We start from the raw sequence: 14,267 nt of genomic DNA on the forward strand, positions 1-14,267 counted from the left end.
AGACTGCAGATATATTAGACTCGCGAGAGGAACAAATCCTTACCCCGGGTGTAATAAAATCTTCTTCCCTAAATCTCGCGAAGTAATAAAGGAAAAATAATCGCCGAACACGAGACACTCGCTCTTCCGCTCTTATCGCGGTGCTGTAAAACAAATCGGCAAAGGAGCCGCCCGAGGACTCCATTACTCGCTTTACGTCGTTCGACGGATTTTCCGTTCGGGCGGTCAAGGAGATCAGGAAATCGTGCGGAAGTGGTGAAAAACCGGGGACGAGCCCGACGACGCAGACTCGGAGAGGCGAAAGCCTCTCCCTCTCTCCTTTAGGTTTCAAAATATTTATTTCGCCGTGATTACATGCGTCTCTACACGTATGTACACACGTGTCGCGATTACATAAGCATTAACGCAGAGTTGCAACAGATCATTATCGGGCGTTAATTGCGTCGCGGGGGAATGCCGGCCGCGAAACCACCGCGTACGCGATCGCGCGGATATATACGCGAGCCATATACGCGCAAGCACACACATAACACGCACACGGATTTCTCTCGGATGAGAGAGAGAGAGATCGATAATCATACGTCTCTCTATATACGTTCACACGTTGAATCCTGTTACCTAGTAGTCGATTGGTCGATACCGCGTTCGCAGGATATGCTTGATACCGCGACGTTGACCGAGGATACAGACAAGCTTGCGTATGCGGAATCTGGTCTGGGTTCGTTTGCGTGAACGTGTAACGCCACGATTGAGCGATCGATGGGGCATCCACGATGGAGGATACACGCCTCGATATGTCCCATATGACACGTACGTCTCGCGACAGGAAGATTAGAACCCTTTACAGGAACCGTATTTGTCTCCGGATTTTGGATATTACTTATATCGTGCAAATTTCTCTCCGCTCATATGATATCACTAAATCATAGAAGACGAAGGGATAACATATCCTAAGAAAATAAGAAAGATATAAAAGAAATGGAGATATGTCAGTTTTGAACTCGATAATATATATCCTGTAAGTTATATCCTTCTCATAAAAAGTAGGTAGACAAATTACCTTCTTATTAAATTAACGAAATAAAATTAATTAATTTAAGAAATTATAAGTATCTTCGAAATAAAAAATTTCTTTCAAATTTATTTTTAAATGAAAAATATTTTTAACGCTTCTCTCAATATCTTCAAGTCTATATATGGTTTTATGCGGCTCAGAAATAATTATGACAAGAGAAGATAATATTGTGATATGTTCCAATGACATAATTGACGACAAAAGTCAGAAGCTAAAATAAAAAAATGAATATTGATGTATAATATTAGAATAATACTGGTTAACGTTATTAATTTTAATAAAATTGTATATATTACAAAGAACAATAAACGTGCAATTATAATTCTTAGCTTTACAATGATTATCCGTTAAAACGGATAAAATCTGTTATCCGTTGAATTATCGGAACATATACAAAGGTCCACAATTATCTCAATGTCGCAATTACCGTCATAATTGCTCCTAATTATTCATCGATTGACAGAAACCTCCCCGTCGCGAGATAGACGGCGATTAATCGCGCGACTCTCGAAGCACGATCCGACGAATATCCTCCTCTCGTCGATGTTATGTACACAGGCGGTGGGTTCGCGGACGTGTATCGATCAAGCAAACCTCGCGCAGGGACGAAATTTCGGACAAACGATCACGCGCGTCCGGCATTCGGTCCGCTCGATGTTTAGAAAATTCAAGGGCATTATTCAACACTGATATGTCGGCCTACATTGAGTACTTACTGTGTTTCACTCGCTCGTGTTTCTCGTTCGTTAACGGATCAAACGTCCGATAGTAAACCAACTGCGTTTCATTCCTCGACCCATTTCATATATACCTTCACAGCGTTCCGATATGCAGTTAAACAAACGCAATCGTACGCCATCATTTCGACTACGTTAGTCCCGGTCTACAATAGGTGTTTTAAGCCCTAAGCCTTAAGAAATTGTTCAATCACAGTTAAATTTGAAAAGAATAATTGACTGTGATTGGTCAATTTCTTAGGGCTTAGGACTTAAAACATCTATTGTAGACTGGGACTTATTTGCGGCTCGGAAAGGGAGCTGATATATCTAATCCGAGATTTTGATTAATTCAAAACGGCTTAAAACACAGACTAACTATCACTGCTAAATATACTTATCACGATGTTGAGAGAGATAGCTAATATATATTTAAAAAATTTCTTATTTTCTCAACAGATACCTGAACATTCATTTACTCTCGTAGTATAATAGAACATTTTCAACCGTCGCTCTCTTACCAAGAATTAAAGTACTATTTTCTGTATTTTCTCTCAACCATCTTATATATAAACTCTCTTCTTTTATATATATATATAGCATCTTTCACATATATCTATATACACACACACTTTAATCAAATGTCGGTGCTCGTAGCGCGCCCAATTTATACACCGCTCTCGTCCTTGATTAGATGCCATTCAGCGGGAAGAAACGATGGCGTTCGAATGCTTTCCTCGCTCGCGAAATGGGAGCAATAGGTATCGATACATCACCAACGCGCCACGCCACGGCACGGTGGTTTCAGTCCGCCGCCGCATTTGTTGCCGGAGCGTCGAGCAACGTGAGGCGGAGGAAAGCCAACCCTTCGATCGATCGATCGATCACCGGACCCCCGCGGGTTAAACGGGATCTCCTAAACGCAAAGGGACACAAGATTTCGAAGTAAATCCCGTAAACGACCGACGGTGCCTTCTATTAGAATTCTCGATTCACCTCCTCTCGAAGCACGGAACTTCATCCCTTAAGTGACTTCTGCAAATTGAATCACGGCGTATGACGTATAGGCTTCACGCCTATGGTATTCATCATCGCGAGAAAGTCACGCTAACAGCGATCACGATGACGATCCAACCTACGTATCGCTCGTCCCAGTTTCGAGATCCAGAGATTTGATATGAAACCATATAACTTTTCCCGTTGCGCATTAAAATTCTATTGTGGAGAGCCGGAAGACTGGATTAATCCCCCACGGGACAATCCGGCAAATTTAGGTCATGTTTAAAAAGAAAAATAATTTTTCTTGTTTGTACGGTGCTCGTGTTTACGGAAATTCGCGATATTTAACATCCGGTATTAAAAATTTGCGATAAATTCGTCCAAAGAGCTTTCGTCAAAAAATTGAAAATTTTCTCTGAGAAAAATACTAGATATAAAATTATATATAAGTGATATTTCTTTTTTCAACTCTCTGTGTACATTTATCTCATTATTCGTTTTTATAATGAGAAATTTGTATCATCAATATAATACATATTTATATTCACTAAATTCAACAATGATACTTTTACTAATTAATCAAATCCCAAGAAAAGTTATAGTAAGGTAATAATTATATAATTATGTTTCTGGATCACAAATTGAAGTTTACCGAGCGACACTGTACATAGAAAATAATTAAGAGAGCGACTATTCGTCACTCACGGAATTATATATACAGAATTATAATGTATTTAACACGATATGCATATCACATTAGGGATGGTTGCAACGCATTACTGCATATTTCCCGCTGCTTGCGCTTCTCGCTGAAGCGTAAAATCATTAGTCATATCGGAACCGTATTAAATTGTCCCTCGCGTTATAACATCGCGCAACATCATATGTAATCGACTTGCAGAATGCGATTAGGACTACGGAAACGTGCGATTCGAGTCTCGTAAATCAGTCGCTGCAGTAACTTGCCGAATGCGCGTAAGATCAAAATGAGGAATTAATTATAATCGATCTCTCTTAAGCTCATTTAAGGATACGTTGAGTTGACAAATTTTCAGTTCAGTTCAATTAAAAGTTAATTATTCATATTCATTTAAATTCATGTTTCCTCAGCGTTTAATAATTTACCATACGCAGAAATAATTAATAACTTCGTGTCCGAGGAACAATCCGCTTTAGTGAACTATAGTTAATTCTCCGAGTTCTCAGCATTATTTTAAAAACTTTGAATAGTTGAAGTTTATAATTTGCCTCCTCTCGAAAAGTTTGACTCTTCTTCTTACTTTTTTACTTTTTTAGAACTTGAGCTAAGTATAATAGTTATAATTCATTGCTCGAGAGTTTATCGAGATTTGTAGAGCGTAATAAATAATGGATCGCATAATGAGTCGTCAAAATTAGGATTGTTTGTGCAAGCCTCAAGTGGAACACGATTAATAATAATTACAGTCCACGAGTGGATTAGTACAGCTCGCGCGTGCAAGAGGACTCAAATTTCCAGCCCTTTCGAGCCTCTGAGAATAATAACGACCAAGTAATGTTTAATGACCAGAGCGAGAATTATATTGAACTGTAATGGGACGTATATCTCTTTTTACAACAACTCTGCCATAAATTATCGAAAATAACAACTCAGAATATTATCAACATCCATCGATCGAAAGTTTTACAAATTTTCTACCTCCTCCTTTTCAATTCCTTTCAGTTTCCACAAATTTTCTGAAAGAGCCTTCTACCTATCTTAGACAACGAAAAAAAGATCGCGTTGAAAGGAATAGTTGAAGCAATCGAGGCTGAAATCGCACGTCACGGAGGAAAATCGCGGTCACAGAGAGAAACGGCAAAGTTAAGAGGGAAATGTCAGTATATTTTCGATGTAAAAATAGTTATGGCTCGCGGAGAAAGAGACACCAGCCGTCGCCACTCGTTGATTTTCCTCTTCGTTCCTGTCCGTTCCGTCCCGGAGGGTCGTTTCAGGATCCGCCTAAACCGGATCCGGTGCTGGTGCGAGCAGCTGCATGCTACTGCTCGATTTTGCGATCTGCAAACGTCAACGTCAGGTCGCACGCTGTATCGAAAGGCTTACTCTGTGTCTAGGCAAACTAAGCGCTTGTCTAAGCCACATAAATAACGACGAAGACGAGAGAGTTTCTGTTACCAACGATAAATCTAGTTACCAGCAATACTGTACATCCTTGTATATTAATCATCATAGATTATAAATTGCATTCTCAAACAAAAGACGTTTATTGTTAAAGTGACTTTCTTTTTCGAGATAAAGGAGAGGAAAACTGAAGATCGGGATATTTTGTCTAGGTCCGAAGTAGATAAGCTGCAGGTTTCTTGGGTATTAGACGTTGATATGCGAGAAATAAATTCAGATAAACCGAGACATAGAATTGGAAACTGAAATAAGGAGTAGAAGAAACGCGACAGTTTAATTCAGTCTGACCTGGAAAACGAGGACGCACCGCAATCAACTAGATTAAATAATTTGCGCGGAGAATCTTTCTCAGTGAAAAGCGGCAAGGAAGGTCAGACACGCGTATTTTCGACTCGAGAAATTTGTAACCGCTGTTAACCCATTAAAACTTAATTCCTCCGAGCTTCGTAGGAAACCACGAAGCTTGTCGTTCTTCAGACTCATAGATTATTCCAAATCAACATGTTATTCAAGAAATGTTCGCGATATTTTCGAGAATTTCTGACAATGTTAAAAAGAGAATTAAAAGTTCTGGCGTCGTCTTAACAAGAGCAGTTTTACAAGTAGGAAAGACAGCGACAATTTAAAATTGATAAGGATTAATTAATCACTCGTCAAAATCAATTTTTCAAAGTAACACGAAATAAAGTAATACGAAACAACTACACCATAAGTGAAGAAAAGCAGCAGGCAATCGGAGTATCAAGGAGAGGATTTAATCGAAGTTGGGACAAACGAAACTTTCTCTCAGCGAGGGCTCGTACCTGATGGTCTTGTTGTTTGTGCGATTTTCTGGCATAGACTTTCAGGACCCTGCAGTTACACGCGACGGAGAGTGCCACCGCCGATCCCTGTGTAATAGAATCGTCATGTGTAATATGACAACAAGTTAGATAAAGCTATACCATTGAACACACCAAAGAAGCATGGCTAACTTAAGTCATCTTTAAAAAAAAAAATAGTAGGAGAGCTTGAAATCTATACATTTAGAGAAATTAAAAAGTATCTGTTCTAAATTCTTGTCCACTAATGACGAAAGGAATTCAAGAAGTTTGTGATTTCTTAAAACAGTAAATCTTTCTATTACGTTATTATATGTATATATGTATTTATAATAGAAAGATTTATACTTTAAGAAATCATAAACGTCTTAAAGTCTCGAGTGCCACTGGAAAAAGGCAAAGATAAGAAACGAGGAGCCAAGGGGAAGAAAAATGTACACAATATTAAAAATATAATTCAAATAAGTACTTAATTACTGATTGATTTTTAAAAGGAAAAACTCGAGAGATTTTTACTTGAAAAATCGCAACTGTTTCAAATTCTCGATGCGATAAAAGGTAGAAACCGAGGAAGGAACGGAAGGAAAGACGAACACGACAGGATGAAGGCGTGCAATTGGGCGCAGACCGAGTAAAGTGAAGTAAGAAGGGAGATCGGCACGTCTTCTATCCTTTCGAGATTCGTTGATCGCGAAAAGCTTCCGCTACTGAAGAACACTCGACTCGGCAAACTCAGCTCGCAGGAAGAAATATGGAGACGCGCTATACATATATGTGTAGGAAGAGGGAGAAAGAGAAGCACGCTGTGTGAAAAGCCGTTTACGCTTGACGCGAAATCGAACGCGTCAGGGACGGAAAGTTCCTCGAGGAACTTGCCGGAAAAGGACGAGGGAAAGAGATTCCGCGCGTTCCTGCGTTTGCCCTTTTCGCCTCTTTATGCGCGGCGCGACGCTGAGCGTCGTCGAGGACTCGACCGAGATCTCTCAATGTTGGAAAATGAAGTCGGTGTAATATCGGCGCCATCGTCAGCGAATACCGAACCGCGTGATAATTGGCATATTTGCATTTACAAGAAATCAAATTAAATTTTAAATTTAGTTTGAAATAAATTGTGATCGAACGACGGGAAGAGAATGTAGTTTGAATAATGGCCCGAATAATGGTCCACGTGACGGTCCGCGCGCACATAATGGTGCCGAATAATGGCTCGAATAATAGTCCGAATAATATAATCTGCTTAACGATTTCAAAAATGGTCCATAAAAATACGTAATTTTCAAAAATATATAATACTTAGTTCATAAATTTTTTAAATTTAAAAAATCAGACACGCGATGAAATACGATGTCACTTGCGGGGAGTTAATGATTTCTCATCTTTCAACGTCAGGCTCTAACGCGCGCTCGTATACTCGCAGTCGTATACTGCGATAATCCATCGAAATTGCGTCGGAAATATTGCGCTCGTATATGGTACATCGTTAGGAAAGGAGAACTGGGAGAGAAATGGCATCTCGGTGAATCTTCCGCCTCCGAGACTCTTTTTATGCACCGCATATCTCGCTTATGTACCTGATGCGAAATGGTCCGTGTGTGTGTGCTTTTTTGCACCCCGCATATCTTTGCTCTACATACCTGGAGGGAATGGCCCGTGCAGAAAACCGCCCATAGAAAAGGAATTTTCCAGACCCTGGACGCCACCCCGCAACCGGCCACCAGACCGACGATCAGACTGACCTTCAGGAAGAGCATTAGCTGCAACGCCCGCCTCCTCTTCATCTTCTCGCGTTGTTTTATCTCGAGCTGCATGCTGCACGTGTACCTGCATGTATACGAGCGCGACTTACGCGACGTGTGACGTAATCCATGACCGAGAAAGGGGGGAGGGGGCGTACGCGAAACTTTCGGGCCGCGATAGTTCGGAAAAGCAAAGTTTGAAATTACGAGAATGAAAATGTATGAGTCACCCTAAGAGTAACAAACTGTATACAATCCGCGAGTTTTACGTGCAAAGGAAAACGTATTCGGAGCCCGTAATTAATTATAACGAAAATGTTAGGAATACATTATACGCACGTTATATTGCACGTTACGTAAATATATATATATATTTTTTTTTAAAGATCTAATCAGTTATTAAATTAATATTAGATCTTAATATTGGATCGTAATAAAAGAATATCCTGACACGATTGTAATAAAAAGATATACCTTGACACGATTGCAGCCTTGACGAGGTAGTAACCGGAAATTAATAGTAGCAGGACGACCGGTAAACCATACGCGTAAACTGTCGCCGTGGCTCCCAGAAACCTAAAATTAATAAAAGTAAAGAAAAATTAAATATCCGTAAATAAAAAAGATATCTAATACGAAGCTTATTTTTATAAACACGTATTCATATTGATTTAATTAATTATATAACAATTTCTATGATAAATGCATATGAAAAAATGTAGGTACACCAAATAAAGTGCCTGAAAAATATATAGCGTAGCTAAAAGTATTGCTCATCGCATAAAAATTCAATTCGGCGTTGCAATTCTTATGAAACGGGAGAAACGTGAGGAAAGATGACGGAAATATTTATCAACTCTCGTTTATTAAGTCTCACCCTATAAATCGCATTAGGGAACACGCGGAAGAAGTACCCAAAATCTCGTCGTTTTCTTCAGCGAGAACAGATTGGGTCAAAGAGCGAGTGTCTACAAAACACGCGATTTTATCGGGAAGCACTTCGGCGATATCGAATACCTATTTTCGGCACTCGCCTACTTTGCACATGTCGGCAGTTCGATTTTTATACATGTCGCATCGAAAGAAATATTTCCCGCCGTTTATTTTCCCCGATTGCATCTCGGATATTCACAAGCAGACGAAACGAGACTGCGAAAACGCCTCCCTCGAGAACTTCCGAATTGAAATCATTGTAAAGAACACAAAATTTAAATAAAATACAAAATAAAATCTACAGAATTACTCTTGCATAACAATGTGCATAATTATAAGAATAAAAGAAATATACAGAGATGCGAACAACTTGGAACTTAAAAATTCAAGTCATTTCTAACCATTTTTAGTTCGAAATTTTATGGCACGAAACTACATTGAAATACTGATATTTTCTACTTTGCAAGATTTTAATTCTAGTTTTATCCTTTTTAAAATTTTTTATCTTTTTTTAATGCTCACAACAGTGGAATTTTTACGTTGAATGTTGGAATTATTACGAGTACCCATTATTGATTTCGTTACAGTTACGTCAACTTCACCTTCTTCTCGGAAAACGCCGAGAGATTAAAAGCCAGATTAGATCCTTAATACCTACGTCAACAATCTTGAATTATGACGAAGAAAAGAGGAAAAATACGCGAATGAATCTTGAAAGTTGAACGCGCCCACGCGAACGAATTTTTGAGGAAAAAAATTATTTTCACGGTATCTCAGGCTTGCATAATATAGGTAATAGAAATTTTAATACACAATACATATTATCATTAATTAATATTAAACACATGTTAATTAATTTTGAAGAAATTTAATATCTTAATCTCCTATTATTTCTTCTTAAAAATGTTTAATATTCAAAATTAATACTGTCACGTAAAAGCAAGCAAAGAAAAATCTCTTCATTTTTTAATTTATATTTTATTAATATATTTAATGTCGTAAAGCAAATAATAAGCAGCTTGGATAATATTATTTTGCCACAGGGGTATAAAGAAAAATATCGCATATCTACCTAATACCAATGATACACGATATACATGCTCTTATCGAATACCTTGCTTTGAAAAATAGCAAGGATCTCGTTCTGGTACGGTATTCCGGTTCGCCGTTGGGCGAATCTGATTTAACGAAAATTGGTCGTTCGACGGGATTTCGCCGTGAGACAGAGGCAGGTGGAAAGAGAAAGAGAAAGAAAGAGAGAGAGAGAGAGAGATGGGATACGGTGGGCGGAAGAATCTGGAAATAAATAAATGATCTGTGCGCTGTACACACGCGCAACATTCCTCCGGAGGACGTTTCCGACGAACCGCGACGTTTCCGCTCATCCCCCGTCCAATATCTCGACGAGTTCGAGCGTGGAAAAAGAACTCCGCGTTCGCTCTTCCGCCGGAGGATTCTTTGCGGCTTGGGGAAAACCGAGCCCCCATCATCGTTACCGCGCGCGCGCTGCCGTGTCGTCTCCACCTATACCCCTTCGCTGGCAACCCCCGGCGAATAAAGTGGGTCGCAGCAGCGGAACGCGAGCACGACGGAATGCGCATATTAGGAACAGAGAGCTGCATTAACTCACGCGCTCACGAAGAGAGACGCAAATGCCTGGCAATTTTCGCGGTGCGGTAGGTTTTAGCCGACGGGGAAAACGATTTTCTCCCAACCCGAGGAACAGATGGAATAAACTGACAAATCACTCTGCAAATCGCGTAGATAAATATAAAATGTAATTGTTAACAAAACGTTTTTTTTTTTTAATTTTGCCAAATTAAAAATGAGAGTTATTGCGGTTAAAATAATATAAAGTTAAATCATAATAGATGTATTGTTCTTTGCGCCGGATAAATAAAATATTAAAATAATATTGGGTGTTATGATAAAATCTTTTGTTTCAATATTTTACATTTTTATTTACTTCACAACCGATTTTCGGTTTGTTTTACGTGCTTCACAGATTGTATTTTTTGAGGAAAGAATATACACTATTTATCCTATTGTTAAATAGAATCCGCGATTCTTGAATAGAACCGAAAATAAACATTGTGAGATCCGCACAAACCTAGTCATACTAAAATATAATATTTATCCTATTGTTAAATAGAATCCGTGATTCTTGAATAGAACTGAAAATAAACGTTGTGAGATCCGCGGAAACCTAGTCAGACATGTAAAATGCGAACAAGAGAATAAAAGCGAAATGATATAAAGGATTCAGGACGAGCCTCTCTCACTTCGTGAAAATGGAAGAGAAGCAAATGAGCCGTGTCAAGAAGTTTCAGGCCAGCGGATAAATACAAATGAAAATAAAAAGGGAGTAATGCAGAAGTTCAAGCTAATAATTTAATTAAAAAAGAGATTAATGCAAAAATAAAATATATTTAACATTAAAAGTTAATAAGTCTTTTTTTTTAAGATCTTGAATTAATATACAAAAAATTATTTCATTATAAGAACTTTAAGAATAATTAATTATTCGATTATATTGTAATCTCGTATACCAGTTTCTTGTTATCTTTCCTTATTTTTATATTGTACTTAATTTGTACAAGTACAACAAATTAAACGTATATTATAAATATAATAGAAAACAAATTTCGGATTAACAAGATATATTCAGTTAAACAGTTTGTCAACAACAACTGAAATCTTACCAGCAGTTGAAGGGAGTGAGATCAACGACGTCCCAGAAATCGTGGCTTTCGCGGCTCTGCAAGAGAGTCGCCAGGGCGAGACTGATCAACGGCGCGCCCCAGGCGAACAGGCTGTACTTTATGTACGTCGGTGGGTCGTCCCGGCGCGGCAGCGACGCCACGGTGGCGTACAGGTGGTGGCACATCGCCGCCAACCAGCAGACCACCGACACCCGGAGATACTGCAGACTCAGACCGAGCGAAATGCAGAGCTCCGAATCCTGAAATCAAACGGTGAACATTATGTTTGATTGTCCGCACAAATCTCCGGAATTATCTCCGTAATAAAAGTCAACGTTCCCCGTGACGCAAACGGAGACCTTCAATGGCTCGTAATAACCCAGAACTTTATTGAAGTTATAACTTTAGAAAGAAAAAAAGAGTGATTTAGAAAGAAAATCTGCAATTTGTTCGCGATTAAGGCAACGCAATTAATATCTTTGTATGTGTGTTTTGAGAGATGATATTATACTCGTTTAAAAACAAAATTAATTCTGGATTATCATCAGAAAATGCGATTCTAATACAAATATCACAACGCGTGTAGACATAACTGAATTATAATACAAGAAAAATTTCAGGACTGAGAAAATAATAAGTCAATATTCTTACTTCTTTTTTTTTTGTTAAGTGATACACACAATGACGAAAAATGTAAAAGATTTTTATTTTTAAGTAAAAACAAAAATGAGGAAAATGTAAGATTGATTCTGATAATTTTTCACGATGCAAAAATGCAAAAATTAAATTAGATCATTATTCTTAATAAATGAAAAATATAAATATGAAGAAAATAAATCTGTACGCATCGAACGGTGAATGGCGTAAGATATTCGTTCCTTCTCATTTGATTTATGGGTTATATAGTGGGCCATGAATTTCGTACATACACGAATGGAATCGCCCGGCAATATTTTCCAGCGCGGATAAACGTCACCGTCAATTTGCCCTATGATGAACGGCGAATGTGAGTAATTCGGGATAGTAGCCTAAACGCATGGCTCGCGACTACGGATATATATATAGCCGGCGAATTATTCACGTTGAAAATCCCACAATGCCGGTCAATATATCCCGCGCAATATCACGAAATAATCGATTAACACCAACGTCAACAAACACCACGTTGACTCGCTAATTTTAGAACAGGCCCGTATTGGATAAATAGCGTGTCATTTAATATTATTGTGTATTAATGATGTATGAAAGCCCTTAATTCTCTCGTTGTACCTTCGCGACCGATATAATTTGCCGCAACAGATATACTATAACATACACACACCATGAAATTCGGTTCAAAATAAACTTCCATCCATACCGCGTAATCAGTTTAGCATTGTTGTAATCCGGAATAATAGCTAACATGTTATTGCAACCAATTTGAACGCTCGATAATTATACAATTGTTATCCTGCGATAGTTCAGGTCAAAGCGCGGGCCTATTTCAGGAATCGAAATAGGTAATTGAAGCATGAAATAGAATTTCTCGAAATAGAATTTATCGTTTAAGGTAAATGGTGTAAAATTAGATGAAATCAGAAATTTGAAACTTTAATCACCCTAGGTGTGCGATTTTAGAGTGATCTCGATAAATAATGAAACTTAAATTTGTGGTAATTTTCCTACATAAACTTAAAATCTGTAATAATTGTTCCCATTTAAGATATGTATTCCCGAATAAACGGCTTAGTTTATCCGCGATAGATTATGGTCCCACGTTAAATAAACTGACACAAGCTTCTTCAAAATTTCAGTATACATATGTACATGAATACTGAAATATTGAAAAAGTTTGTACACGTAGTCGCGGTGTTCACCTTTGTCAAATCAACTACGTGAGCGATTTACTGCAACGTGCAACGCGACGTTGAAAGAGAAGCCGTTGCGGACTTTCTCGTAGTAAACGATACCACACCCGGTTGCATGTTGCATACGATATTTCTCTCGTCGATGCACGGTCGCAACAATCGCACGGAGGGATAGATATGTGCTCGCGCATCGAAACGGAAGCGGAAATAAATTGGAGGGCGCGCGCGTGGATGCCTTTCTGGAATTCGCAGCTCACGCCGGGATACAAAGGGTCGGTCTGCAAAGCGAAATTGCATCGAGCGAACCAACGGGTTACGTCAGAGGACAGATTTTACATGAACATATGTCTTGAAATGATATCCATCTACGGGCGATTCTTGCGCACCATTAAATCCTCCGTCCGACGTCCCATTTTCATCTTATCCAGTCGGGCCGTTGAATAACATTTTAGAATGACAGCTCAACTCGTATATTTCGTTCGTAACACATATAGCCGCAAGCGTAAAATGAGATAGGAAATCTTAATTAAAGGAAAAATCGGATCGATACGCTATACTAACTTTAGATAAACCATTTTACCATCGAAGCAATATTCCATGCAATTTTTTCTGCGATTTATTAATCGCTCGATATTCGATTGTTATTCTAAACGAGAGTCCCGTTTCCAACATCCAGATGAAAAATATTTTCTACGTGCGAATATAAAATTCAATTTCCCTCTGCGTATACACGAACGATCGAATTGTGAGCAAAATCCAATTATGAAATTAGTACTTCCGGCAAAATACCGCGGCGAAGTAATATAACGTAGTTTATCTTTCGCTTTCTTGGGTCTCCGATATTACGAGAACTCTCTCTCTCTTCGGGAATTTCGTTATAACGCGAATTCGCGGCATACACGAAACTCACCGCGATGTAAAGTTTCAAGTTATTTCTCCGAGTTGTCGGGCAACATTCTTATCCGACCGAATTTTCGCTTCAGAATTCAATAAACCCTCGTGCCAGTCCTCGAGGATTATTCCGCTATGGATACAATTCTGCCGGTAGTTTCGGCACACATTTCGGTACGTATGCAACCGCAGTTATTGTTGCCGCAATTTAATTTGACTCAATAATATCACCAAGTCTCGCGGCACGACGAATCGTTCTTGCAACAATGCGCACCACGCTGAAATGAATTCTCGCACACGTAATGAAGCAACATTCGTCGCACCCGAGAATTGTGTTATTGTTGCCGGCGTGAAACATCGACGAACTAGACTTCGTTCGGTGTGGT

General features: G+C 38.8%; 1 protein-coding gene across 1 annotated transcript in view; it reads right to left on the reverse strand.

The window, feature by feature from the left end:
* Window positions 1-319: 319 nt before the first annotated feature.
* Window positions 320-14,267, reverse strand: part of LOC139815895 (adhesion G protein-coupled receptor E3) — a 74,209-nt gene continuing 60,261 nt past the window's right edge. The window contains exons 5-9 of the mRNA XM_071783154.1: window positions 11,144-11,403; window positions 7,983-8,084; window positions 7,407-7,593; window positions 5,755-5,841; window positions 320-4,828 (exon numbers count right to left, since the gene is read on the reverse strand). Of these exons, the coding sequence (XP_071639255.1) occupies window positions 4,772-4,828; window positions 5,755-5,841; window positions 7,407-7,593; window positions 7,983-8,084; window positions 11,144-11,403 (693 nt within the window). The 3' untranslated portion in view covers window positions 320-4,771. The remainder of the gene's footprint in view (window positions 4,829-5,754; window positions 5,842-7,406; window positions 7,594-7,982; window positions 8,085-11,143; window positions 11,404-14,267) is intronic.

Source organism: Temnothorax longispinosus, chromosome 7, assembly GCF_030848805.1.
Source record: "Temnothorax longispinosus isolate EJ_2023e chromosome 7, Tlon_JGU_v1, whole genome shotgun sequence".
Taxonomy (NCBI): Eukaryota; Metazoa; Arthropoda; class Insecta; order Hymenoptera; family Formicidae; genus Temnothorax; species Temnothorax longispinosus.